Consider the following 25,758-nt stretch of genomic DNA (forward strand, 5'->3'; position numbering starts at 1 on the left):
ACCCACGGGAGTTGCATTCTTTTCGATTCTCCTCTCTGTCCCTCCGGGAGTAGGGGGAGGGCAAGAAGGGGGGGAAGTGAGTGAACGAGTTGTCTGGTTTGGTTTAAACCACAACATTCAGCTGTTTCATTCCTGTGCTGAATTACAAGACATCTGTACTCTGCTGAAACTTTTATCCTTCCAAAGTGTGAAATGCTGTTTTGCTTTGATATAGCAGAGATGCTAAATCTCTCATCAAGAACTTGTAGCTTACTGGTGAAGAATGGCCGTAAAGCTAATGTAAGAGACCATGATTTAAAAAACTCTGGGTTCAACTCCTGCCTCTACAAATGTACTTTCAGTAGGCTTTCAAAGCCAGACTGGATAAAGGAATTCCGATGCTTGAGAAGGAAGATTAGATTTTTATACATGTTGGTATTGTAAAAAGTTGCCTAAGGACTCACAAAACAATCCTGCAAAATTGTCTCACATGCCTGGGTGTTTTTAGGGATTCATCTGCATCTTTAGATGCTCTTAAAATCTCATTAATTTCTCGATGCCTCAATTTCTCAACCTTCCCTAATTTATCTATTTTGTTTCAGATCATGCTGGACTAAATGTATCTAAATCAACAGAAGTGAAATACTCATGGAATGACTTAGGTTGGAAAAGACCTTTAAGTCCTGAGTCCAACTGTAAACCTAACACTGCTAAGTCCACCACTAAAGCACGTCCCTATGCATCACATCCATGTCTTAAATACCTCCAGATATGGTGATTGAACAACTTCATTGGGCAGCCTGTATTCACGCTTGATAATCCTTCCAGAGAAGAATTTTATCCTAATATTCAATCTAAACTTTCCCTGGGGTAACGTGAGAGTGTTTCCTCTTGTCTCATCAGTTGTTATCTGGGAGAAGAGACCAACACTCACCTCACTACAACCTCCTTTCAGGTAGCTGTAGAGAGCAATAAGGACTCCTCCGAGCCTCCTTTTCTCCAGGTTAAACAACCCCAGTTCCCTCAGCCACTCCTCACAAGACTTGTGCTCCAGACCCTTCACCAGCTTCCTTGCTCTTTTGGACCCAAAGTGCCTAAACAAGGAGATTTTTCTGTACCTTTTGAGGATGTAGCATTTAAAAACTTATTCCAGGAAAATATGTCATTAAGATGGAACTGAACCACAGCTTCACCTCTTCCAAGGAATGGCTCTAAGTACTGAAATGTTCTCAAGTTTAGTCCTATTTCCTTTTTTTTTCACAAGAGTGTCATTAAACTCTTCATGGCTCCCTTATTTTGTCGAGAAGTGGAATTTTTTTACCATATGTTTTATCTCACACCTGAATAAATTCACTCTGCTGTCTGATGGAAGAATATTTTTTCTTAATCTAATCATACAAGCAATCCCCAAATTTCCAACACTCTCTCTATCAATACTGAAAGTAATTTTCACATTTGCACCTGAATCCATAGGGTCTTCCCTTTCCCATGAACTTAAATTATAACTACAATTTAAACAAGCAGAAAAAGACAGTGCTTTTCCCTGTTGCACTTTTCCCCCCACTTTTCCCTTTAATAGCATATTTTATTAAAAGTAAACACATGTTTCTACTTTATTTTCTTGCAAGACAATCAATTGCTCACCATTTACATACTTAACAGTACTTAAAGGTGGGGTGCAAAGGAACAGCAGTAGCTTAGCCTGTACCTTGCTCTCTCAGTGCAGCATTGTTTCAGTCATTTACCTCATACTTTAAATTTGCTTAGCTGTTCTTGCCATTAATTAGCAATTTCTTTTTTCAATTCAGAATGTAATCTATTCCACCTTTTTCAAGGAAATGAATTTGAGAAAGAGAAGACAAAGGGGGTTGATTATTTTCACATCCTACTATCTTATAACAGCTGAAGGTTCAGACAAGAAGGGATCTTGGGCAGGGATCCTGCATTTTCAGGGCTGCTTTTGGAAGGTTTTTTGAAAAAACAATTGCGATTTCTTAAAATGCAAATGCCGTATTTTATCTACTACAGAGGTATACTCCAATACTTTTTGCCTTTTAATGATAGTCAATCCTATGCCACTTTGTGAAATATGCAAAACTTAGAAACTGCACATGCCTCCTGCTAGCTAACACATCTAGGCAAGAGGCATGCTATGGTACAGAAGCCCAGACTCTTGTATTTTCATATCAGAATGGTAGAAATGCCTAAGCCTCCAAGTGCAAAGTCCCTCAGAGCTATTCATACCATGCACCTTCAAGTAGATAGATAAGCGACCTGTGCCAGGAGTCCTGGTTGCATGCACAGTTAACAGTGTCTCTAGGGAGCAACCATGAGCCAAGATAGCTACTGTAATACTCAGTATTTCTAGGCTTGGCTCTTATGCATCTGAGTGATTTCCTGAAGTTGGATGGTCTCAACCAACATCCTCCAACAATTTCTAATTATAAATTTTCATTCTTTTGCTATGTAAGCATGTACAAATTACAGTATTTCAGCCTCAGCTATTAAGGGGTTTGTCAGAAGCATAATCAAATGAGACAAATCTCAGCCTTAATCCTGTAATTCAGTAGCATGCATACCTGTCCACCCTTAAAAGAGAGATCCAGTCGAAACCACTGCTTCAGAGGAAGACTGAAGCTAGTTTTCACTGCAAGGTCATCTCCTCTCATGAGGTGCATCTGAATATGCACATAACCTGACAGAGCAACAAAGGAAGAAAAAGTAAACAACCACCACAGAAATATGAAGATTAACAACAGGGTTCCTAAAGTATTATTTACAATGATTCTGTCTTCTTCATCCTCTTCATCACCAAGAGAGATCTGAGCACTCGCCAAGCCATCCATCAGCTCTCACAGAATCCCAGGGAAATGTGCTCCATGAGTCAGTTACACACATCTCGGATGCTAGTGCCCAGGATCCCACATGAAACCACAGACTCAAAAAAACTGTCTGAGGGCTAAACATACTAAACATAAGGGTGTCACAGTTGATCTCAAACACCAGAAAGCAGACATGACTTGCAGCGAACAGAAGAAGGGAACAGCAGATAGTAGTACCTGCTCAACACTCAACTGCTAGGATGTGAGAGTGCAATGATTACGAAGAAGATGACTATACCCTCCACTCTTGGACCTGCAGAACCTGGACATGGTCTGAGCTCTTGAGACCAGAACAAGCTATCATGGTAATGTAGTCCAACACTGAGAATAAAACTGCCCCAAAACCTCTCCAAGGAAATCTCATATCAAGAGGACAACTTCCAGCTGAACTGCCATTTTTGTTTGTTCTTCAAAGCACCTATTATATAGTTTATAACGGATAAATTAATTAATCTAGATTGGTTACAAGACAGTGAAAATTGAAATAGCAAAAATAACAGAGAGGAAAAAAATTGCAAAGAAGGGAAGAGAAAAATGTAATGTCTTATAAAAAGCCAGGTATGCAATTTAAAAACTCTGCACACTTCCTTCCTCTCTGAGCCTGCCAGCAGCCCACAGCTGCTGAATTCCATTCTCTATCAGAGGTTAAAGAGCCGTCTTCTGGTAGGAATGCTCCTCTACTACAAGTGTTGCTAGACTAAAGACAGTGCTACCTCTTAACTTCTACTGGATCGGGGAAATAGACTGTGCTTCTTGAACACTGCCATACAGGCAAGGCCTTTTTCTGATGCTATTTCAGATTTTCAAAAAGTTTCATGTAGTATGTTTATAAGACTCGAGAAGAATATTAAAATAATACTTCAATAATAATAGCAAAGGTTGTTCATTGATATAAGACTGTTTAATACCACTATATGTTCCTGACCTACAGGTCTATTCTCCTGACAAAGCAAACATTTTCTGTAGTTTGCCAAGACTAGAAGCTATGCCGCTGTTTCTCAGTTTTACCCTATTAATTTGGTAGCTACGTTTCTACTGAGACACTGTAGTCAAAAAGAAGAATTTTGCAAGGGATCAGTTTCACAAAATAGGTCTGATAACACATTTATAAATGCCATTTCTAGCCACCAATCTATGAAGATTATATTAGACCCCTTCTGAAGGCTGTTAATAATATCCCTTACCTTCCTCATTTAGAAATATAGCAGGAGTACTGTACATTTCTTTTGGATCAATAAAATAGAGTATACCACACAGATCCTTTTCACAGTGGTGGAGTAAATACAGCCAGATAGAAAGAGTGAACCTGCATGAGCAAAAATAAACAAAAAATCCACTTTTAATGAGAAATCTCCCTCTATAATTTGAAAAGCACACATTTCACTTTAATTTAGCAAACCTGTTTCACACACATAATCTTCAGAACAGAACATTTCCTGTGCAGTGAAAACTTTCAGAGCAACAGTACTTAAGGCTCTTGGATCTGTGATCTCCTTTTAACCACACACTTTTGTGGTAACAACATGAGAGAAGAGTACGGGAATGTTATCTGAATCAATTCCAAAATGCTGATTCAGAGCTACTGCCAGATCCCACATCAATAAAGGACTGGAAACACTACTGAGACAACTTGGAGGCAACCTCCCGCATGCAGGCTACAGAAGAAAATCCCCAAATGCATGGTTGTGTAGTCTTGATTGTCAAAGACAGTAAAAACTAAGCTGCGTCTTCTATGCTAAATGCAAACTGTGAAAATGTGCTTGGAAGAAGTAGCTGAAAATGAATCCAGCGGCTGGGTAGTACAGATAGGTATGAATAGCTGTCACAAAGTTAGCACAGGATAAATAAAGGTGGAACCTGTGCAAACTATGGAGAAGTGCAAAATAAAAACCTGAAGACCCAACAATGATATCTAGTTAGAAATTTCTGTGCAAAGCTGGCTGAGGCACTAAAAGCATAACTTATACTGCAGCATCTAATTTTAAGGAATTTCTCTGTGCCAGACTAAATCTGCTTCAGTGCTTTTAACAGAAACTTGACCACTTATTTCTGTAACCTTTCCACAGCACTTAGGCAAGTGCTGAACATCAATAAAAACTATACCCCAGCATACAGTCAGTGAAGCAATATGACTATTACAATTTCTGATAAAAATAGTTCTCTTAGTGACTTTTAGAAGGAGATATGGTCACAAAGACTTGTATATTGATTGTTATGACCTACAGGCAAACACTGTGTTTCCAGAAATACTGCTTATGCTTATATATCGCTCTTTTCGTCTTTCACCTCTGGCAATATAGCAAACTTTAAATGCCGCAGTCTATAGTTAATCTTCAATTGCTAGATTGCCAAGCTGAGCACAGAATTGTTCTGGACATTTCCTGGGACAGGTCTGGGACAATGCTGACTCATTTCACTTCTCCACTGCCACAGAATGCACTACAGTGCGAGTAGTCCCTTACAGTTCCAGTCCATTCTTGCTGCAGGCTGTCCACTGGTAGCTACTTCAAATGGCAGCTGTCTATCTCCAGTCCTCTTTCTTTACAAATCCCTGACTGAAGTAAAACAAGTAACTTCAGTTAGATCCACCTGCTTCTGTTGGCCTTTTGCTGCAACAGGGAACAACCACTCACATACAGAAAGCTGAGGGAAAACTCTCTTCCTCTTCTTACCAGAGCTACCCCAGGCTGTCACAACCACAGGCGACCACAACACAAAGGCAATACTGCATGTTAACACTGAAGACACCACCTGAAGGCAAGAGAGGGTGGAACCCTGTGGAGCAGGTCAAGGCACACATAAATTCATGCCATATATTCTCAACCACAGCTTGAGCACCTCAGGAGCAGAATGCAACTGTGCTGGTGAGCAAAGGGCAGTAGGTTGTGCAAACCAGGCTGTCACCTATCCTGAAGCAGCCAGGAGCTAAAAATTTCTCTGTACTTATGACTTCAGAACTATAGTTTGAGGGCTAGTAATTTGTATGCAACCTGCACTATCTGGCAAGTCTTCTTTGGCACTCTTCTTGTGGTCACAGGCCAAATACAAACCAGCAGGCAAGTTCCAGTTCCTGCGATCATTTCCTATTTCTGTGATAATGTTGCCGGGGTAACAGGATCTGGCGGAAGGGAGATATATTTATGTATCTCTATATATACTTTTTCCTCTAAAGTTGCAAAATACAACTGAAGAGTTGTGACAGTTCTGGGAAGACGAAGAAGAGTAGAAAAAGATAATCTTCACAGAATGATTCCTCTGTAACTGAACAGTGTGCAGGGGCTACAGGGTTTTACTCCTGTCCAACTAGGAGAGTTTACACAGTGATAGTGGAACGAAAGAGTGTAAGCTCAAGCTGTAAGACTTATCTAGGCAGGGGATTCTAGCACTAAGGGCTTGTCAGCTGCAACATAAACTGGAGTGTAAAATTATAGCGAAAAAGCTGCTCCACACTGCTTGCCCTTGCAAGAAACCACACTCTGTACTTGGCCTCAAAAGGATGTTTGAAATGCAGATCTCTCTGTAATGCAGAAAACCCCAGGCTAGCTAGTCATGAGAGAGCAATCTGACTATGACAGAACATCCGACTTACCCTTCTAAGGGTATCTAATCAGCTCAGTTTCACCTACTATTGGGACCCCTTACACAGCACTGCACTAGCACATACTTTAAATATATTCCTGAGGTTCAGCTTGATCCTCTCCAAAACTAAAATCAGAGAACAGAAGGAACTGCCAACTAGTTTCCTCTTGTGCCTTTTCTCAAACTGGTAGGCAGTATTCCTTTAAATTGTGGTATAGCCTAAGAGTTTAAGTATGTTCTATAGCCTTCAATAATCAATTACAGCCTACTTCAATTATTTGACTATACTTACATAGGATAATCAATCTGATGTTGTCTGACTGTCTCAAGTTCTTTGTTTTCAAACTGTTCAAATTTCTTTACAATTCCTGTTTTCTCCCCACTGGAAGAGTATATAAAGTTGAGAATCTGGACACCATCTGCAAAATACAATCCTTCTTAAATCTGCCAGACAACAAGCATTTATAACTAATTAATTAGCTCATACTCATACAGTCAAATATTTGAATCACATAACAGATTAAAATTAACATAAAACTTCAGTAAGTCCTTAAACACAACTTCACTCACTGCTATTAAATACAGTACAGTCTTGGACTGAATAACCCACAGAAAGTGAAGTCCATTTTCAGTTGGTATTAGGAGTAGGGAAAGAACAGACTCATTTAAATCTGAGACACTTAAAGAACCAGTTAGTAAGGAAGAAATCTTCATTTATGTTATTCACCTAAATCTCATTCTATCTTTGGTTACGTCTTCGTGACATTACTCCATAGCTCTTGGGCTTTATCTCCATTTTCAGCTCTCCAGTTTATACTGTATGTATGTATAGATACCAATTCTGTTCTTAACTGATATGCATAATCCTGTAATAAATCTTATAAAGCTGCCCCTGCTAAGAAACAGGAAAAAGATTTTCAAGGCCATGACACATCATCAGATTTCCTATCTTATTTTAAAAACCAAATCCGAGTATAATGTTATTTCCTCCTGTTTCTTGTTAAACTGTTTTCATTTATAATACAATTTGATAACAGAGAAGATGCTTCACACTGTTGTCAGAGATCACATGCTGTCTCCAACAAGAAGCAACATCATTGCTTCCCTATTTGTCTTCAGAGCATTTTACATGTTAAGGTAGCGAAAACAAATTACACAAATACCATCATGGGATTTCCTAGGAAAGACACCATTAGAAGCAAATGACCCAATTTCTTTCAGATTCTGTTTTCAATACATATTGAAGAAAAAATAAAGAATTGTCAGCAGGTGTAAAGCTAGAGACAGGCAGAGACAAAAATTATCAGAACTCAGAGAAAATCTAGAGAGTTGTGAGTTTCAGTTATTTATAGTTGGTAAGTCACATTATGTTATTTTAAACTATAAATTTTAAAATTAAAACTGCTTGTACATAATGTTTTGGGGGAAAAATATGAGAGCTATAATTATTTTATTGCATTATAAAGTCTTAAATATATGCTTCTAAGTGCATGGCCATAATCTTAAGCATCAATAGACTACCCGTGTGAGAATTATGTATGCAAGAACTGACCTAAAGCAGTAAGGACTGAACAATGCTCTCTGAAGACAAAGGAATGCTTTCAACTGGCAATCACTAGTTTTTAAATAACGCTGTTTGAATACATTAGAAAATAGAAGGCCATGCTGCTACAAATTTCCAAGCTGGCAGTGATGAAACAAGTCAGTCCTGAGGGACATGACAGCTTCAGTCATTTGCAACTCTCACCCCTCAGTTATGAGGTTTAAATGTTCAATGTTTGCCAAGTAAATCATCCTACATAACATTTACTACTTACTACTGGTATGTGCTTTTAACAGCTTACCAAGGATGTTATTTGGGTCCCATTAGTTTCCTGGGGGAAAAAAGTGACATTATACCTACCACTTTCATGAGGGCACTGAGGTATCCTATTTGCCTGGAGCATCCACAAATAGTCAGCACCCCACTGAAAGCAAACTTTGTGGTCCTTAAATGGGCGCTCAAAAGGTGGAACGGCTTCTAAGAAAGTGTAGTTCTTGGCAACTGCATCCTGGTAGTCTTCATTCTGCTCAGTATCATAGCTGGTAACTGATTTGTGACTAATCCATGCGTATAATATCACACTGTGCACTATTATTGAGTTTCTGATGATATAGTCATCTCTGTAAACCATGATGCTCGGAAATTTCAAATGTACTTGTCGAGTTCTGCTGACATAAAGGTTCTTCTCATCTTTCCATCTCCTTCTATACACTGGTACACCAGTCCTGAACTCGGAAGAAGCTACTGCTTCTAAGTTGATAATACAAGGCTTAGAACACAAATACTGAACTGAAACTTCTGAACTGTTAAGAACCTTCCTTTCTAAAATGTTTAAATGAATAAAGTCCACATGACTCATGTTTGGTTCAAACTGAACTGCTGTTGTCCGCAATGTTTCCTTTCCAAAGGATGGCACAAAATTCTGGAAAGAAAAACAAACACAAAACATGTTAACCAGAGAATCTAAGTTTACATGATTACTAATATACCTGCAGCAATAACAGAAGCACACGAAGCAATGCACAAGCAGAAGGTTTACATACCATGCACGAGCTCCAGAATATTAGGTTTCTTTCACACAGCAAGCAGATGTGCATTACTGGAGAGCTATCATCAAGGTTTTAATGGTAGCAACTCCCTTACATCAAATTCTCATAGTTACACATGCTTCTACAAACAAACTGTATTTACAGGGTGTATCCTTTCGCCCTTCCGCAAACAGAATCCGGTCTAAGATACTGACTTACACGTCATGCTATTGACACATGGTCCTAGAATCATCCCTAAAGAGTATATACTAAAAAGTACTGGCATTTATTCATTGTATTGTTGTCCACTAGTACTGCCACTACATGAAGTTTCTGTATCTTTTGTAAAAGTTAGCTAATTTTGTCACCTCTCATGCAGATACCTGTAGGACGTCGTAAGAACTAAGGCTTCCTGAGAATGAATTAATGTTCATGAAGTGTTAAGGAGATTATTATTGAAATGTTCTTATCCTGGAGACAGACTTACAAATCTGAGCAGCAAGACCAGCAGGCAGTTTTTGCCCAGCTTCTGCTCTCCGCAGCTACGTACATTATAATAAACTTTGTGAGTGTTTGGACATACACCAGGATCATCCTCCATGTTGAAGTTCTTGTACCTACGGCTTCAAACAGCTTCTTTTCTTCTTGCTCTGCAATCAGCATCTGGCCTGATGCACTGCCAAGGATACTGAGGATTACTTAGCTTAGAGGGCAGTCACTAGGACCGCACTTCTGCCAAGTCCCCTGATCCATCTAAAACATTCAGAATTGCCTCTTAGGATTACCAGGAAAGCTGGTCATTAAGATTGCTTAAAATGAGAAGATATGTCTTTGGTAACTTTTAACTTTGCTAAGCTTAAACAAATCGAACTGAAATTTATCTTGGATTGATGGCTTTTCACTGTGATTCTTAAAAGCTTTGGCCAAGTTATTAGTGCATTTCTAATTATCAGCATTATGTGTCATGCACCTGGAGTACAAGACCTTCACTGTGATCCAATATGGGGATCAGTAAAAGTCCTTAATGATAAACTATTTTGCTTTTATTTCTTAAGATATGTTAACACTGCTTGAGAGCTACACTCTGAAAACATAAAGCCAGCAAAACCTGTGAAGGTATAAATATGGATACTGAAAAACAATGCCTACTGAAAGGGCTAAAAAAGTAATCACAATTGGAAGTTGGTGTCCATTGGAAAAGTTACTATATCCTGTAACAAAACCACATACACAAATACTCATACAAAAGTTGATAAGAGAATCCTAATTTTAATATTAATTTTATTATCTTTCAGAGCTTGACTTGACAAAGATACTATTCTTTTATGCTTCCTACATAATGCTTCTTTGGTCCTAGATACCTCTAAAACCATCAAAAGTGCATAGTAGTAAAGACAAATTCTTGTAAATCTCTTCTACTTGGTAATTATCATTCATATTCCTAACTTTTTTTTTTAATCTCACAATAAAGAGTACTTGTAAACAGCTTAATCCCTGTGATATGGGGCTGTGTCATGAGGAAGATGGTAATATGTTATGAAAGCAATGCCACACGGTTAGCACAAAATGTAGCAGTCTAGCAGGTAGACACTACAAAGCACCGTGGTACCACTGTGTGGCTACCACATACACATATTTACTGTCAAAATACACACAGGCAGCTCCCAGTTTTCTCAGGGGTTTATCCAATACAGCAATATGGGAGCTGACCTCCAGCAATGACAGCTTGGGTCTAGCACAGTTAACAAAGATACGGCAGTGTATGAATGTGGCCATCTGACTTCCAGTGAGTGGCAGAAAATTTGCGGTGGGGATCCCATGGTAGAAAGCTCTGCAATCCAAAGCCGGCTCCTTGTAGAAGCAACTCCATGATGCTCATAGAGCACTTAAGTGTGAGGTACCGTGACTGCTGATGCACAAGGTGAGCTTCAGCTCTGCTAGCCTTACTGCCTTTCCCTTAGTGCCCGTTCTGCTAAATGACTCCCATAGAGTTACTCAAGAAACTTTTCTTCCTATTCTTTGGTGCCTTGGGTATTAGTTGAGACACATGCTACAAAAATGTAAGAAGCATGTTTGGGTCTGCCATTACACCACACCTAACCTACCCTTCCGGAGGCTCATACTGCAAGGAGCATGGTGCAAAGACCCCTGAGCCATCCCACACCCTGCAGCAGAGACCACAGACCGTAACCTCTTCCAGACCACAGCTGTGTCTCTGTTACCACTTGGTTGCCTCTACACAGGGTCCCCAGAGCACTGCATAATGTGCACAGTACCTTCCCCCCATTATCTCAGACAAGGTAGAGTTAATTGTGTATCATCTCCGACCATGAGAGCGAGGATGAAAGGATTACACAATAAGTGTGATTATGAGATTTAAATATAAAAGTTTCCCAGCACAGTAAAGAGGCCACGTATGCTGGATTCAAACTGTGACCATAAACTGGCAGAGCTCAATAAGAAAGGCTTCATTGTATGGGGCAACTTAGCCACAAAAAATTTAAAAGTTCTTTTTTTTTTCTTGATCTTTTTCTTAAAACCTGCTGAATCTGGAGGAGTTAGCACAAGTCACCCCATCAGACGCTGGGATGAGAATCATTGTGTGAGGCAATCACAACAACCAATAGGGAAGGGAAATTTTTCAGCAGTGTATTACATACAGAAATGATGAGAAACTGTTCCTTCACTTGCTGGAAATAAGATCTCAGCAGGACCCTCCCGGAGCTCACCCCTGCAGAAATCCCACACAGCCCCTTGAAACTGCACCTGTTTGCACAAAGTCTGCAGATAACCAGAGCCCTTTCCCTGTGAACACCCACCATGCCACACTAGATCTTAAGATGCTTGAAAAGGAAACATGCCAAAAAGCTGCCCATCAGCATCAATACCCCCTACAGGCATAGAGAGTTTAACCGAGTTCGTGTTCAACAGCCTTAAGAGGAAAAAGCAGCTCAGTAGATGCTTCTAAAAGGCATCTGTTTCTGTAAGCCAGAGCAGCCCCACAGTGACACGTGTAAGTAGATGTCAAAGACACCCCCCTTCTTTCAAACCCCAAATATCACGTCACTTCGGTAAAGCTTTCTAACACCTCGATTTAATGACCTCATGTCCCCCAGATCCATAACGCGGCATAACCGTGGGGTTGGAGGGGGTTAGCCGGGCCGGGCCAGGCCGGACAACCGCGAGGCTGGCTCCGAGCGGCGGCCTCGGCCCCCGCGCACCCCTGGGCACCGGCTCCGGCCCCGACTGACCACAACCTGCAGTCCCGCACTGCCCCCCCGAGCGCGGAGCTCCACCGCGGAGCACCCGCGTACCCCGCCCGCGGGGCTGGGCGCTCACCGCCAGCCGCCGCCCGACCCGGCCACTCGCCGCAGCCAGTCTTTGGCCGCGACGCGATGCGACGCGACGGGCCGGGCCAGGGCAGGTGCGAGACCGGCCGCCACTCACCGTGAGGAACAGCAGGAGGAGCAGAAGGGAGCGGCAGCGGGGCACGGCGGGGCGCTCAGCCGGAGGGTCCATACCGCCGCGGTGGCGGCGCTGCCCAGCCCGGGAGTCCGAGCCTGGCCACGCCGACAAGGACGCGGCAGGTCCGGTTTCCTGGAGGAGGGGCCACCGCAGCCAGGTGCCGAGGGCGTGGAGGGGCCGGGCCGGGCCGGGCTGGGCTACACGCGGGGGCCGAGCTCTTTGTGGGGGCCGAGCTCCCCGGCCGTGCCGTGGGGCAGCGCAGAGGCGTGCGCACGCCGGTACAGCGGACAGGGCTGGTCGCCTGGCCCGTCGTGACACAACGAACAGCGGCGGGTGTGTCGCGGCGCCGTCCCCGCCTCGCCGAGGTCCGCGGACACCGGGCTGTGCCCCGCCGGCCCGCACGGGGGCGCTGCCCGCCGCTGTTGTCGCGCCAGGCAGGGGAGGCGGAGCATCCGGTGCGTCCCGGAAGTAGGAGGCACATGGTTTCCGGGTTGTGCCCGCCGGCGATGGCGGGGCTGTACCGCACGGTCGGTATCTTCGGTGGTTTCGTGGCCGTGGTGGCGGCGGCTTTTTACCCTATCTACTTCCGGCCGCTGCTAATGCCGGAGGAGTACAGTAAGTGCCTGCGCGGCGTTAGGGGAGCGGGCCGTGAGCGGTTTGTGTCCCGCTGCGGGGCGGGACGGGAAGGGAGCGCGAGCGGGCCCGCCTGAGGGTGCCCCGGGGCTGCCGGAGGGTGAGAGTGGCCTGAGAGATACTTTAAAAAAAAAAACAATAAAACTCGTAGTACTCTTGTTTCAAGTTACAGGCCAGTACGTGCTCAAGGACACCCTTTAGCTGTTCACTGAAGCTGTTACGAGGACGGAAAGGCAGTTAAAGGGTTCGATAAGGGGGCTGGAGCATCTCTCCTGTGAGCTGAAACTGAGGGAGTTGGGTTCGTTCAGCCTGGAGAGGAGACGGCTCAGGGGAGACCTTAGAGCCCAGAGTTCCCAGTGCCTCCGGGGGGCTTACAAAAAGGATGGGGACAATGCCATAGGACAATTCATGATGATTCTATATTTGGAGGGTAGATTCAAACTAGATACAAGGAATACGGTTTTTTACAATGAGGATGGTGAGGCATTGGAGCAGGTTGTAGATGCCCTATTCCTGGAAACAGTCAAGGTCAGATTGTACAACGCTCTTGAGCAACGTGAGCGAGTTGAAGATGGCCCTGCTTATTTTGGGGGGAATGGACTAGATGTCCTTTAAAGGTCTCTTCCAACCCAAACAGACCATTCTGTGTGACTCTTTTAAGTTGAGTTATGTTTTCCAGCTGCAATTTAAGTGTTTACCTTAAACAGTGCTAACAGTTTCTTTACCGGTTGCGATGGTTTGCTAGCGCTGCTCTCGGTCTGAAACTGGCTGTTGAGGAGAGCCCGCTTTCCTGCCAGTACCACACAAAACCCGCCAAAGCCCGTCCCTGGGCGCTGGGACGAGGGAGCTCTCGTAGTCGCCTGTAGGTTCGGGTGCGAAGCCCCGCGGTTGTCAGCGTTGGCTCCCTCCGCGCCGCGGGAACGGTAGGGGGCGCACCCGTGAGCCGCGGTTCAGTACCGCGGAAGGGAGCGGGTAAAGGTTCTGGGTAAAAGTTCTGCCTCATCCCCTTGCTTCAGCTTGTGCAAAAGTCAGCAAGCTGTTGACGACAGCCTGAAGATGTATGTGGTTAATCTCCTGAGACAACTGAAGCGATTTCTAGGAAGAAGTAAAAAAAAAAAGGAAAAGGTAACAAACTTACTGATCTTGGAGGGACTTTAGCCTTGTATCAAAGATGATTTAAAATTAAATTTGCAAGCAGATTTTTATTTAATGAAGCTATGCCTGTGAAGTTGGAAACTGCCCACAAAGGTTTTCTACTCTGTGTTCCTATTGAAAAACCTTAATTTTTGCTTATGATGCACTTTCCAAGAATATAATACCAGAAGTGAGACTGCGTTAGGGGAAGGAAACAACTAGTAGATGACATCCTCTTTTGTAGTTGTGTATTATGTGAGCGTATGTTCCCTTGTAGGTTAGGGTTTTGTTTTAGTCTTGGTTTAGCATATAAGTGATGCACAGTTAGCAAGTGCTTAAATTTTCTATTTAATATGCAAGTCTAGACTTACTGCTTGCTGCTCAAATTCTCCTTTGATCTGACCTTTACTTATTTCTTATGTGCTTTTCTTGATGCTTATCACTGCAGTGTGAGAGACGCACAAGCATTAGTTCTCATAATACTTGAGACAAAAACGTGGAATTTCACATTTGTGGTCCTTGAGCAGAAGTATTTTAACCTCTAGGGTACACAAGATTTGATTTTTCAGAGTGCATGTTGCTGTATGGCAACTTCTGTAGAAGCTTACAACTTCCATTGCCTTGAGCTGTGGTGGATACTCAGTATTTCTGCATTTTGGAATGCTGGGTCTGAAGCTGGACATCATCATTAACATCACACAGTAATCTTGCAAAAGGCAAGAATTGATTTTAGTTCTCTGGAGCAACAGCTGGATCTGCCTCCCGTGCCTACCTCCCTTGCAAGTCGAATCAATTACTGTGATACGCCTGCTGGTTTCCAGTAGCATTAGGCTTGTACCTCGACAGCCTAATAACACATAGTGCCTGGCCATTCTCAGTGGGATAGGAGGCTGAAAGGTTTCAGTTTTAAGTTGAACTTAGTTCTGAGTTTCCCCTGAGAACGTGCACCCTATAGTTGTTTAAAGTTCAGTGGTCTGGGCAGAAGGCTAATTCAGAGCTTTGACTTCCTGCTTCAAAGTACCACAGGGGTGAAGTACTTAACTGGCAGGGAGGAAAAAAGGAGGTGCCTTTAGTAAAGGGAAATTACATAGATTTTGCCATGTCTTGTCTTTCAGGTGGTTGAAACTTTAAAACAAAAAAGTCTGAGACAGGCCCATTGTAGGGAAAAATATCCCTCCAATCCTTAAATTCACACAGTTTACGTGCAGTAATTTTGTAGATGCTGTCATGAAATCTGCTTGTGGTAAGATGCAAAATCTTTCAGGGCCTGAAAATGGGGGTCACTGATCTTGGAAAGAATAAATCTTGAGAGTTACCTTGAGCCTGTGAGCTCCTGAAAGTACTAGTCCTTATGTGGTAAGATCATGACGTGTTTTGGCATCTTTTGTTGAACAGTAGTCATTACTTTAAGATCTTATTGTTTGTAATCTCTCAAAACAGACAAGCTGTTAGTTTCTCAGTGTATTAAGACTCCATTCCATTATGTAGGTGGATACTCAACAGAATATTACTGTGTAGCATGTAGAATGAATAAAATGGGTGCACTCAAGATGTCTGGTATTCTCTTTCTTCTTAGTAGTGTCCTTTCTGTTCTGTTTTCCAGAGAAAGAACAGTCAATAAACCGAGCTGGGGTTGTTCAAGAGGATATTCAGCCTGCAGGTATACTTGATTCATGTGTTTGCATTGATTGTTTAAAAGACCTTCTTGAAGTAAGACTGGAATACTTACATGGATTTAAATAATACAGTAAAGAATATATTCAAAGAATATATATAATAAACTTGCCATGAATTTTTTTTCAGGCTAATTCTTGAGTTGAAAAGTACAGATTAATGAAATTTGTTTTAAATTGGCTTAACAAGGCAAATAAGTTGCAGTAATTGCTATTTTCGCACTTTCTTCAATAGATGCCAATTTCCATACTAGAAATTATCTTCTGAACCAGAGCAACCAAGAACCGTGGGTGAGCTGAGCTGTAGTTATAAAGAATACACTATTGTACCCTGGTTTGTGGAATACTGCTTTACAACTCGGCTGAAAAACAATTTATGAGCACTTTGAAGTACCTTCCAGCCTCATGGGTGGAGGGATGAGGCAGAAATCTACTACATACAAAGAAAATTTAGAATGCTAATAGCCTTTTGATCCCTGTTGCCCGTAGAAGGGCATATGAGGGGAATAAAATTAAAGTATGGCAGACTGTCCTTGGTAGTTCATTGTTTCATGGCTAATGGAACTGGCTATTCATTATGTAAGGTTAGCACATCTTGTTTAAAGACATGATGCGTCTTTAAACATGATGTGTCTTGTTTAAAGACATGATATGTCTTGATGAAATAGTTCATATCTGAGTATGTTAAAGGGTAATGTATTCCTGTTTTTAGAAAAGCCTGCCATCAGCATGAGAGGAAAACCAAATAGGATTAATGCCATGTCATTACTACACGTGTCAGTTCAATCATTGGTGCAGGACTTATTTTCCAGGAAAGTGGTGAAATGCTGAAGAGGAGTGGGAAGGGTATTGCAAAATAGAAGTCAGGTAAACCTGCCTTTTTATTAAACATAAAAGAGGGCTGGACTGGCTCATTTATCCAAGATGCTGGTACTTGAGGATCAGTTCTCCTCATTATATCTTTTCCATCTAAATTTAGCTGCTGCTGAGAAGTTATGAGATCCACTAGATGAAAGTGAAATCTAGACAAGTTTAAGTACAAGGTGCAATTCTAGATGGTTGTTCCAGCAATATTAGAACACCTTACTTATGAATGTAATAAATTTTTCCATTATCTGAAGCTTAAGAGCAAGAGGAAGTTGCCTTTTAAAATATTTTTGCAAGCTTAAGCAGAGCTGTGAGTTCAGGGCAGAAATTGTTTGGTTCCTTATTGTTTTGTACACCAGGCTGCAGTAGCAGACCAATTTTCTTCTATTTTTTTTTTCCTCCAACAGCCTAGTTATGAACTGCTGTTATTCTCATATTTGATTTGTAGGGTTAAAAGTATGGTCTGATCCATTTGGAAGAAAGTAATGTTGGCGGCTGGGTGTATTGCAAGGCAAAACTGAAGATGGACATCTTCAGCCATTTCTTCTTTCACTGAACTCTGTCTTTGGGTGTCGCTGGAGAAGAATTCTGAATATGTTGTGTGGGCACATGAGGAGCACCAAAGGCTACTGCTTGAAGTCCTAAGAGATAAACTCATGCTAGTTTTGACAGAGGATACTGGGACATAGTGCACAGACTGTAGAGAGCTGTATGATTCTTGAGATTAAAAGTAAAATATTTGTTTCTGTGAGAAAAGGGAAGAGCACTATTTTGTTAATATGTAGACACTTGTAGAATAAATTGTGACTAGAATAAATCATGCAGACGCTGCAGTTTTCTCCCTAGTTTGAGAATTATTTTTTGCGGTTTTATTACGAAAACATGATAAAAGTATATACTGAGAGAGATCAGTGCAGAAAATGTAACAAGGTGAGTGTACATTTGTACATTAAAATTTCTTCCTTTTAAACCAGTGTGTATTTTTTTAATTTGTTTCTCAAGTAGGCGTGCAGGTTAACCTTGGCCAGGTGCTGCCCAGCCACTCTCTGGTTCCTTAGTAGGACAGGGGAGAAAATTGGATGAAAAAGCTTGTGGGTCCAGATAAACACATGTAGGTTGCTTACCAGTTACTGTTGCAGACAAAACAGACTCAACTTGGGGTAAATTAATGTAGTTTTAATGGCAATCAAAATAGATTTGGATAGTGAGAAACAAAATTTAAAATAGCGCCTTCCCGCTGCCTCTCTTTTTCCAGGGTTGGCTTCGCTCCTAACTCCTCCGTTTCTTCCCTTCCTGGTCCCCTGAGCAGTTGATGGGGGGGGGGGTAACTGTCAGTTCACAACAGTTCTGTTGCTTTTTCCTCCTCATGTTTTTCCCCTGCTCCTGCATAGGCTCTTCATGAGCTGCAATTCCTTCAAGAAATACCCAGCTGCTCCAGTGTGGTCTCCTCCTCAGGCCACAGCGTGGATAGCTGCTCCAACAAGGTCTTCTCCAGAGGCTACAGGGGAATACCTGCTCTGGTGCCTAGAGCACCTCCTTCCCCACCTTCTTTCCTGACTTTGTTCATACTGCTGTTTCTCACTTTTTCCCCCTCTTTCCTCTGCTTGTCTGATGTTCTCACAAAGGTGCCACCTGCTTGGCTGCTGGGCTGAGCTGTGTGATGCAGTGGGTTCTTTGCGGAACCAGCTGGAGCTGTTTGTGGCCAGCGTGGGGCAACTCCTGCAGCCTGCCTTCCTTGTCACCAAAACCCTAACTGGTACACCTAATACAGGAGGTTAACACCAGATGTTTGGGTAAAAGAGCAGATACTTTAAAGAATCTCTTTTTAAAAACACTTTTCCATGGTGAGCATAATGATAGTTAGAACAGGCAAGCAAAGCATTTCCCCTACCAAAAATCCTTACCTAAATTCTATGTCTCTCTTAATAATTGGTTCTGAATAAACTATGTGTTTTCAGATTTCAGTGAAAATAAACAAGTCTATAATCTGTAGTTACAGTCTATAACCTAACCGGTATTGTTCTCAAGTACAGATGTAGCATGTGCGTTAATTTGAGTATACTACCTTTTGATTTTTTTTTAGCACTTCATTATGTTATACAACATTTTAAGGAGCACTGCAAGATCATATATGTTAGGAAGAACGTATGCCTCGTGAATGTTACTTATGAAGTCAGTAGCTTTTTTTTGGACATCACGCATTTATTAAGGTGACAGATGAAAGACTGGATGTTCACAGTGTTCTCTGCTACTTGCGATTCTTTTTCTACCCGTCATTACTGTTCCCCTCCCACTCAAACACGCGTTTCTGCTTTGAGTTGATTTTTTTTTTTTCCCCCAGTCTCCTGTTACCACTATGAGCATTACAAGTTTTTTGTTTGCTTGCTGGAAAAATGAGATCAAACTTGATTTCTTTGAGTTCTCAGGTGATTTCACATGATGGCTGAAGCTGGAGGAAGTATACACATTCACTGTAGGGATAATGACAGATGTTTCACTATATAGCACAGTCACAACTGCTAACACCGTCACAAAGCTAATTCAGTGTTTCCTGGGAAAAGAAGAAGCAATTAAATTGAGGAACAGACTGTTTTTTTAATAATTTAATTCTTTCTTCAATGAAACTATGGAAATGTGGGAGCCTTGGGTTCTGTTTTCTCAGACAAAACATAGAGATGCATCAGTTTCAGCAAAGTTGTCTAAAGTGTGTTTGCAGTGGAAATACAGTATTGCTTAAACTCGGGCTCTCCATCTATAACTGACTAGCTGCAAAACAAGAAGTTTCTGGAGAAACTGGGAATTGTTAAATAATGCTGCTTCTGTCACTTGGTGACGCATGCTTAAAAAACATACGTCATGGTAGTAGTGTGAAAGAAACCACTCTTCAGGATAAGTGATGTGACAGAGGCTATTAAACTACTGAGTTAGGAGATAAGATAATCTGTCTGTCGTTTGCTTTGTGAAGTTGAGCAATTTGACAAGTCTGGATCTTGCTTAGAAAAATGTTGGATGGTTTCAGAACTGGTTGTTGCTGGCAGGTGCTGAGCCTTCTGCCTTCTTATTACTTAAACATTGCAAAACATTTGAGTACATGAACTCAGTAGTGTAGCATTTATAGAACTGTGCATGTTTGTTGGTCCTGATCTGTAATTCATTCCACGGCAAAAAAGCTTTTTAAGTTTTGTGATTTCCTGTGCAGTATTTGCAACAGTGTGTTTTGCATCCTGAAGTGAACCTGAACTCTGGAAAGAATTGGTTTTACTGATCATCACTTCTTACTTGCTGTGTTCCACCTAGTAAAGTGGGCTGATTGCCCATGTCTTTAAACTGTTAGAGCAGTGAATGTGTTTTTCACATCTTTGACATTCTGTCTGGATAAAACTGTCAAGTCAACAAGGAACATACTGCAATAATTCTCCAGAACTATTTACACTGAAATTTTCTGTGATTGCTCTGGCATTTGCCAGCTGCCTGGAGACTTGCACAAGACTCAGATGGGAAGTTATAATCCTGCAGCTGGCTTTCTGGGCTTCGTGACAATGCTTTGTTTTGCTCTTGGACACTGGAGGTAAGCCTCTCCTTCTCCTAGCTACCCAGTAACAGGTGAAGTTGTGCCCCCCAGGACTCTCCTTATCTTCCTCTGGAAGTAAGAGGTTTTGCTACTTCTGTAGCCTGCAACAGCTATCACTTTTCAGTGCTATCACACAAAGTTGTTAGATGTGTTTACAATGATGCATAATTCTATATAATTCTTAGTCTGCCTTCTGCAGAGGAGCCCATAGGGTCCATCTGTTCTGATGGAAAGGTTGAGACAAAGCATTTGATAAAAATGCCTTTTTAGGATTTTTTAAAACAGCTTTTTGTAACTATTCTGTAATACAAATGCATTTTTTTCTTATTTATGCTAGTTGCAGTAAGAACAGCAAATACAACTTCAGCCTTTGGAGGACTGGAGGAAAGTTTTAACCAGTGCTTTGATGCCCCAACAGGGCATCATTGTACTAAGTTTAGGCCTGCTGTTGTATGCTGATAAGTTATGAAATTACTAAAACTTGTGCCATGAAGAACAAGTCTGGCATTTTGGTCTAAACACAGCTTAGTTTCAGAGCATTACAGACTGTTGATGATGCAATGAAACCCTCAAGCACAAACACTTCAGAAGGAGTAAATATGGCAAAAGATACTGCAAGCTGCCAGATTATACATAGCAAGAAAAATGGGATTTTCTTGCTAAATATTGTGTATGTTTCACTGAGATTGTTCACACTGATGAGAGGACATTTTTTTCTGTCCTACTCAAAGCACATTGAAAAGACTCCAACAAACGTCATAATTGTTATTGTACATATAGCCTTCCACAAAATACAGTGAAGAAGAAGAAGCAGTGCTAGTGATTTGCGGTCTTCTAAACCAATGTAAGTTGTGTATTTTCCCCTCTTGCAGTCTAGCAATCATTAACTACTCATTTTCTCAGTACTGTGTACTGTCCTATCTGACCTTTAGGTTAACATGCAGACACAGCAGTAAATGAAACACTGTATTGGCTTTTTCTTTGGTGCCAGGCTGCCCAAATAGTATGTTTGATAGTGGAAGGAAATTATTTCCTAGCTTCTGGGAAAGTGCTGCAGGTAGACACTGTTTCTATGAGGACAGTGTATAATGGGAGAGAGCAAAACCAAAGTACAGGTCAAAGCATATTAAAGCTCTCATTTTTATGTATTAGCCTCTGATCCGAGGTGTATTTGTGAATATCACAGACTCTGTGGGCCTTGCAAGAAAAATGGTGCAGCGTTTAAGACACTGTCTTGGGAACAGGACGGTAGTCACTTCCCTGTTCTACCATGCTTCTATCTGATAGCAGGCAAGTAATGTACCCTTTGAGCTTCAGTTCCATATGTAAAATGGCAATCAGAGTACTCCCCTTACTTGCAAGGCATGATGAAGGTAAATACTTGGGGGGGGGGGGGGGGGGGGGGATGTTTATGCTCTAGAAAACATTTGGTTCTTGTCTGAGGAGTTTTCTTCATGTTTAGGAAAAATAGGCCTGGATTTGTGTGAGAATCTTATTTTGGTTCCAAGAATTTAAAATGTTTTGAAGAATCTTTTTGAAAGAAAACAACTTCTGAAATTGCCCAGGATTTTACACTGCTGAAATATAGGCTGTGAATATGGGAATTTTATTTTTTGGGGAGTCAAACAGAAAACTCACCTGCTTTTCACAATACTGATGTTTTTCAGAAGATCTCCAAGTTGGAGTATAAGCTTCTACATGCAAATTGAAACACAACCCACTATGAATGTTATTACAGTTGCACAAAACCACAGAAAATTGGTCAGCTTCTGCTGCTGTTCCAGGTGCCTTAGCAATTTTTCGGCATTCAGCAGTTTTCAGTGTTTTGACTTGCTACTTCCCTTGTCTTCTGTAACAATGGGTCCCCTCTTCTGACCTTCAGATGCCTGAGAAATAGCTAAAAGTCTTCTAAGATTGCTGCAAGTACTGAGCAGGCGAAGCTGAGTTGCAGTTAAAAGAGATGAGGAAGATCTGAAGATACTCCAGGGAAGAGAGTATTGCCCCTGTAGCCCTGGAGGAATACCTTGGAGGTCAGGTGATAGTTATGAAGAGGAGACAGGGCATACTGGCCACTTCAATGGGCAGGAGCATGAGGGACATAGAACATAAATCCATTGGAACACAGCCTTCAGAGGCTCTGCTGCTCACAGAGCAATTTGGGATACTTCTTTCCCTCTTCCCTGTTTCCTCCACAGCAGATCACAGGTGAACATTTCTAAAGAAAGTTCCTAGCCAAGATGAGGTTATCATAAGCAGAAAAATTCATCTTAAGTAGATAATTTCATCTAAGGAGAAATATTATTTCATCTAAGGAGAAATTATCTAACTTCCCTTCACTCTAGCCTACCTTGAGAGATCAGAAATGAGAATAACGAGTTGGAAGGGACCTTATGCTGAAAAGCGTCTTTCAGGTGACAGGGAAAGGTACCTCCTTTGCTGTCAACTTCTTCCTGTAATTTTGTACAGTGAATCTCAGCAATGCCAATCAGAGTAGAGGAGGAAGGTACTCCCATTGCCTCAGCAGAAATTCCTGTAGGAGGAGTCCTCTTCAGCCACCCATTCACTCCCAGAACTGGATGGGTCAGACACATTTGAGGAATGTATTTATTTTTCTACCCTGGATGAAGAGGAAGCCACTGTGGATGTTAACCAGAAGCATTTGCTCCCTGGTCTATTACCTGTGACTTTTGGGGTGCCAGTGATTGTGGCAGGGCAGCTCTAGCCTTATTTCCTCCCATCTACAGATACAAGGAAGGTTCATACAAGAACTCTTGTGCCATTACTGGCTGACCAGCACCTCTAAGAGTCCTCTGAAGCGTGGAAAGCAGGTAATCCTAGTAACAGAATCTTCACTGTCTGCTTGTAGCTTCTTCTGAAATAAGCTCCATTCCCTTGTCCTTCTTATAGTCATCCTGTGAGTGGGTAACACAGGCATGCTGGATGTCACATATAACAAAGAATTTCCCATAGTTTTGTCCAAAATCCTGTGTCCCACATGAAAAACTTGTGGGGTATTACTTCTCCCTGCATTTTCTATGTGCTTTTAATATGGTTTATGTGATTTGGTGGCCTTTGCTGCCTGCTCCCTGCTACCTCTCTCTGCCTCTGGATCACAGCAACAATGCCAGCAGCACCATTAGGTGAAGGAGCCTGTAATGAGCTGTGAGGATCTAAAGAAGTCACAGTGATCATCATCACAGTGATAAAGTAATGAAGGAAGGGCCACATCCGCTTAAATTTTCAGAGGCTGGGCATCTCGGGAATTACTATATTTAGTACAATGTTGCTCCATATATATGCTATTGTAGGAAGTGACAGGGAGTTTTCAAAGAGGAACTATATGTAGGAGAGGACCCAAGACATTCCTTGGGCAGGAATACCCTTGCCCTAAAGAAAGTGAAAGCTTAATGCCTCAAGTCTGCTCTGAATGTTAGAGATCTCGTCAGTGTGTTTCCACTGTGTTTGTATTTTGTTGATCACAAGGGTCGCAAAGAATCTTTGCCAGGAAAATGTTAACTCTAATTGAATCCCCAATCCCAAATGTGAGGCAGAAGCAGTCTTTCCATTGTTCCTTCACAAATGCGCTATCTCAAAAGCAGTGGTATCACAAAATCACAGGCTCTAGACTGGAAATTACTGTTGTAGGTCATCTGGTCCATTTTGCTTCTGAAAGTGGGGCTAATTCCAGAATCTGATCAAGTTTCTAAGGATTTTTGTTTTAGGATTATGTGCTGTCTTGTAGCTAGTCCCTCAAGCTAGGATAAGTCAGCACAGGACATCATCACCTCCGGGAGCACTGCAAAATGACTGTGCATTTTGGTGCAAAGCTTGTCGTACTGCACCAGGGACTATGGTGTTGATTGTCTCCAGACTTAACATCTCTGCCCTGGAGAAAAAAACATCTTTGCAGTGATTAAAGAGTTCACATTTGTTCCTTTGCTGTGTGTAAGGTGGCATAATCAATGAATGCCAGATAAGCTTCTGTGCAATCTTGAGGGGACAAATGGAGAGATCTACATGCCACTGACTGAATCTATCTATCTGTCCAGGAGGCTCCATTCAGCCTACAGTAGTTTTAGGGAAGTAGAGGGTCATGGTGAAGTTTGAGTCTTTACCTGAGTAGGGACCTGTCCAAGGAACACTCTCATTATGTGTTCATAGTGCAAAGAAAAGCTAAAGAGCTGTATTTGCTTTTCCCACCATAGATGAGGGAGTGGTAACCAGCAGTTACCGCCTGGTGAGAGTATGGATAGAGCAAGCTTTTGAAAAGATGCCAGGAGAGGTGAGGAGCTATTTTTGGGCAAACTGGCCAGCCATGCTCCCTTTTGAAGCCTCACTGGCAAGAGGCTTTTGGCAGCTGGAAGGTAGGCATGCAGTGGGGCACGAGTTATAATCACACCTCTCTTCACCCAGCAAGCAAAGCAAAAGCCACAGTCATGTTTGTGCAAACTCCTTTTACTCACCAGCCAAAGAATGGGGGCTTCTTACCCCAGTCCAGGACAAGAAAAGAACCATCCCCCCAAAACACCTCAAACAGTCCAAACCATCTACTGATCTTCAGCCTAGGCAGTATTCCTGTTCCTCTAAAGGAGGGCTACTACTGTTTGGAAGTGCTCTACGCAAGCTCTTTCCAAACACTCCTCTCCCATTTCCCTCAGGCTGGAAGTCATTTTAGATTTGCCAGCTGGGACTTGGCCCTTGGGCTGATTCCAGCACCTGACCCTAGTTCTTTTGTCAGAGTGAGCTGGCTGATCCCTTGGGACATTACAGTGTGCCCTGACGCAGGTGGTGCTTGAAAAGGCACTGCCGGACTCTGCAAGGAGGTAGAAAGTGACAGCGTCAAAACTGAGTGGTGGCAAAGCAGGGATTTCCAGCTCCTTCTGATGTTTGTTTCCTGGTGAGTGAGTGGCATGTTTAACAATATTCTTACTGCATGTGGTGGTAGCAAGAAGTGATATACTAGTTGCTTTGCCTATTTCTGTTGTTTTGAATTTTAGAATATCTGTGACTAAAGATAAGTTACTCCTGTATCCCAGAAGACTCCCCAAAACAGTGACTAATAACTCGATAATCACCCACTCTTAAGTGTCTGAATGTAGAATGAAACTTCTGGTTTAGTATTTTCTGTGCTGGTTATTTTCCAGTGAAAGCAAATTGCCTTTTGATATAGAATACATGGTTTGGTCTCTGGGGAGCCCTGTCTTTGTATTCTTCTTATGCATTATTATTTAAAACTGAAGATCTCAACCAGTAGCCTGAGTGAGCGCAGCTGAAGAATGCAGACTGTTCCCAGGAAAAAGGTTAAGGGGAAGAAAAATTGCATTCAGTTCTGTTATGTAACCAAGAAAATAAATTCTTTTGGAGAGGAATAGTGCTAGATATTCCTCCTCAAATGTATTGTAAA

The 25,758-nt window shown here is 42.0% G+C and overlaps 3 protein-coding genes across 6 annotated transcripts in view; 2 read left to right on the forward strand and 1 right to left on the reverse strand.

Annotated features, from left to right (window-relative positions):
- SEL1L3 (SEL1L family member 3) overlaps window positions 1-12,632 on the reverse strand; it is a 38,135-nt gene extending 25,503 nt beyond the window's left edge. The window contains exons 1-5 of the mRNA XM_061470473.1: window positions 12,459-12,632; window positions 8,344-8,905; window positions 6,733-6,859; window positions 4,046-4,167; window positions 2,559-2,674 (exon numbers count right to left, since the gene is read on the reverse strand). Coding sequence (XP_061326457.1) covers window positions 2,559-2,674; window positions 4,046-4,167; window positions 6,733-6,859; window positions 8,344-8,905; window positions 12,459-12,530 — 999 coding nt within the window. The 5' untranslated portion in view covers window positions 12,531-12,632. The remainder of the gene's footprint in view (window positions 1-2,558; window positions 2,675-4,045; window positions 4,168-6,732; window positions 6,860-8,343; window positions 8,906-12,458) is intronic.
- A 298-nt stretch (window positions 12,633-12,930) lies between these two features.
- On the forward strand, window positions 12,931-23,323 carry SMIM20 (small integral membrane protein 20). 4 transcript variants are annotated; one of them, XM_061470484.1, is made up of 4 exons: window positions 12,931-13,091; window positions 15,847-15,903; window positions 16,629-16,783; window positions 17,232-17,753. In XM_061470484.1, the coding sequence occupies exons 1-3, from the start codon at window positions 12,956-12,958 to the stop codon at window positions 16,745-16,747; spliced, it is 312 nt and encodes a 103-aa protein (XP_061326468.1). In that variant the 5' UTR covers window positions 12,931-12,955; the 3' UTR covers window positions 16,748-16,783; window positions 17,232-17,753. The 4 variants fall into 4 exon arrangements, with proteins under 4 accessions (XP_061326468.1, XP_061326475.1, XP_061326490.1 ...); XM_061470491.1 differs by lacking the exons at window positions 16,629-16,783; window positions 17,232-17,753 and adding an exon at window positions 23,099-23,323 and having other exon boundaries at window positions 12,943-13,091; XM_061470506.1 differs by lacking the exon at window positions 16,629-16,783 and having other exon boundaries at window positions 12,949-13,091; window positions 17,191-17,753.
- Window positions 23,324-23,630: 307 nt separating this feature from the next.
- The window catches only part of RBPJ (recombination signal binding protein for immunoglobulin kappa J region), a 140,226-nt gene continuing 138,098 nt past the window's right edge, over window positions 23,631-25,758 (forward strand). The window contains exon 1 of the mRNA XM_061470528.1: window positions 23,631-25,251. Within this exon, the coding sequence (XP_061326512.1) occupies window positions 25,238-25,251 (14 nt within the window). The 5' untranslated portion in view covers window positions 23,631-25,237. The remainder of the gene's footprint in view (window positions 25,252-25,758) is intronic.

This window comes from Pezoporus flaviventris, unplaced genomic scaffold (genome assembly GCF_033815535.1).
Source record: "Pezoporus flaviventris isolate CSIRO_AGI_PZ_B2104156 unplaced genomic scaffold, CSIRO_AGI_Pfla_v1 ptg000002l, whole genome shotgun sequence".
Classification (NCBI taxonomy): domain Eukaryota; kingdom Metazoa; phylum Chordata; class Aves; order Psittaciformes; family Psittacidae; genus Pezoporus; species Pezoporus flaviventris.

Bases quoted from the DNA above. Each gene is read 5' to 3' on its own strand.
- SMIM20 (XM_061470484.1), top strand. From the start codon at position 12,956: ATGGTTTCCGGGTTGTGCCCGCCGGCGATGGCGGGGCTGTACCGCACG. The intron at 13,092-15,846 runs GTAAGTGCCTGC...TCTGTTTTCCAG, and splicing joins GCTAATGCCGGAGGAGTACA to AGAAAGAACAGTCAATAAAC. The intron at 15,904-16,628 runs GTATACTTGATT...TCCTGTTTTTAG, and splicing joins AGAGGATATTCAGCCTGCAG to AAAAGCCTGCCATCAGCATG.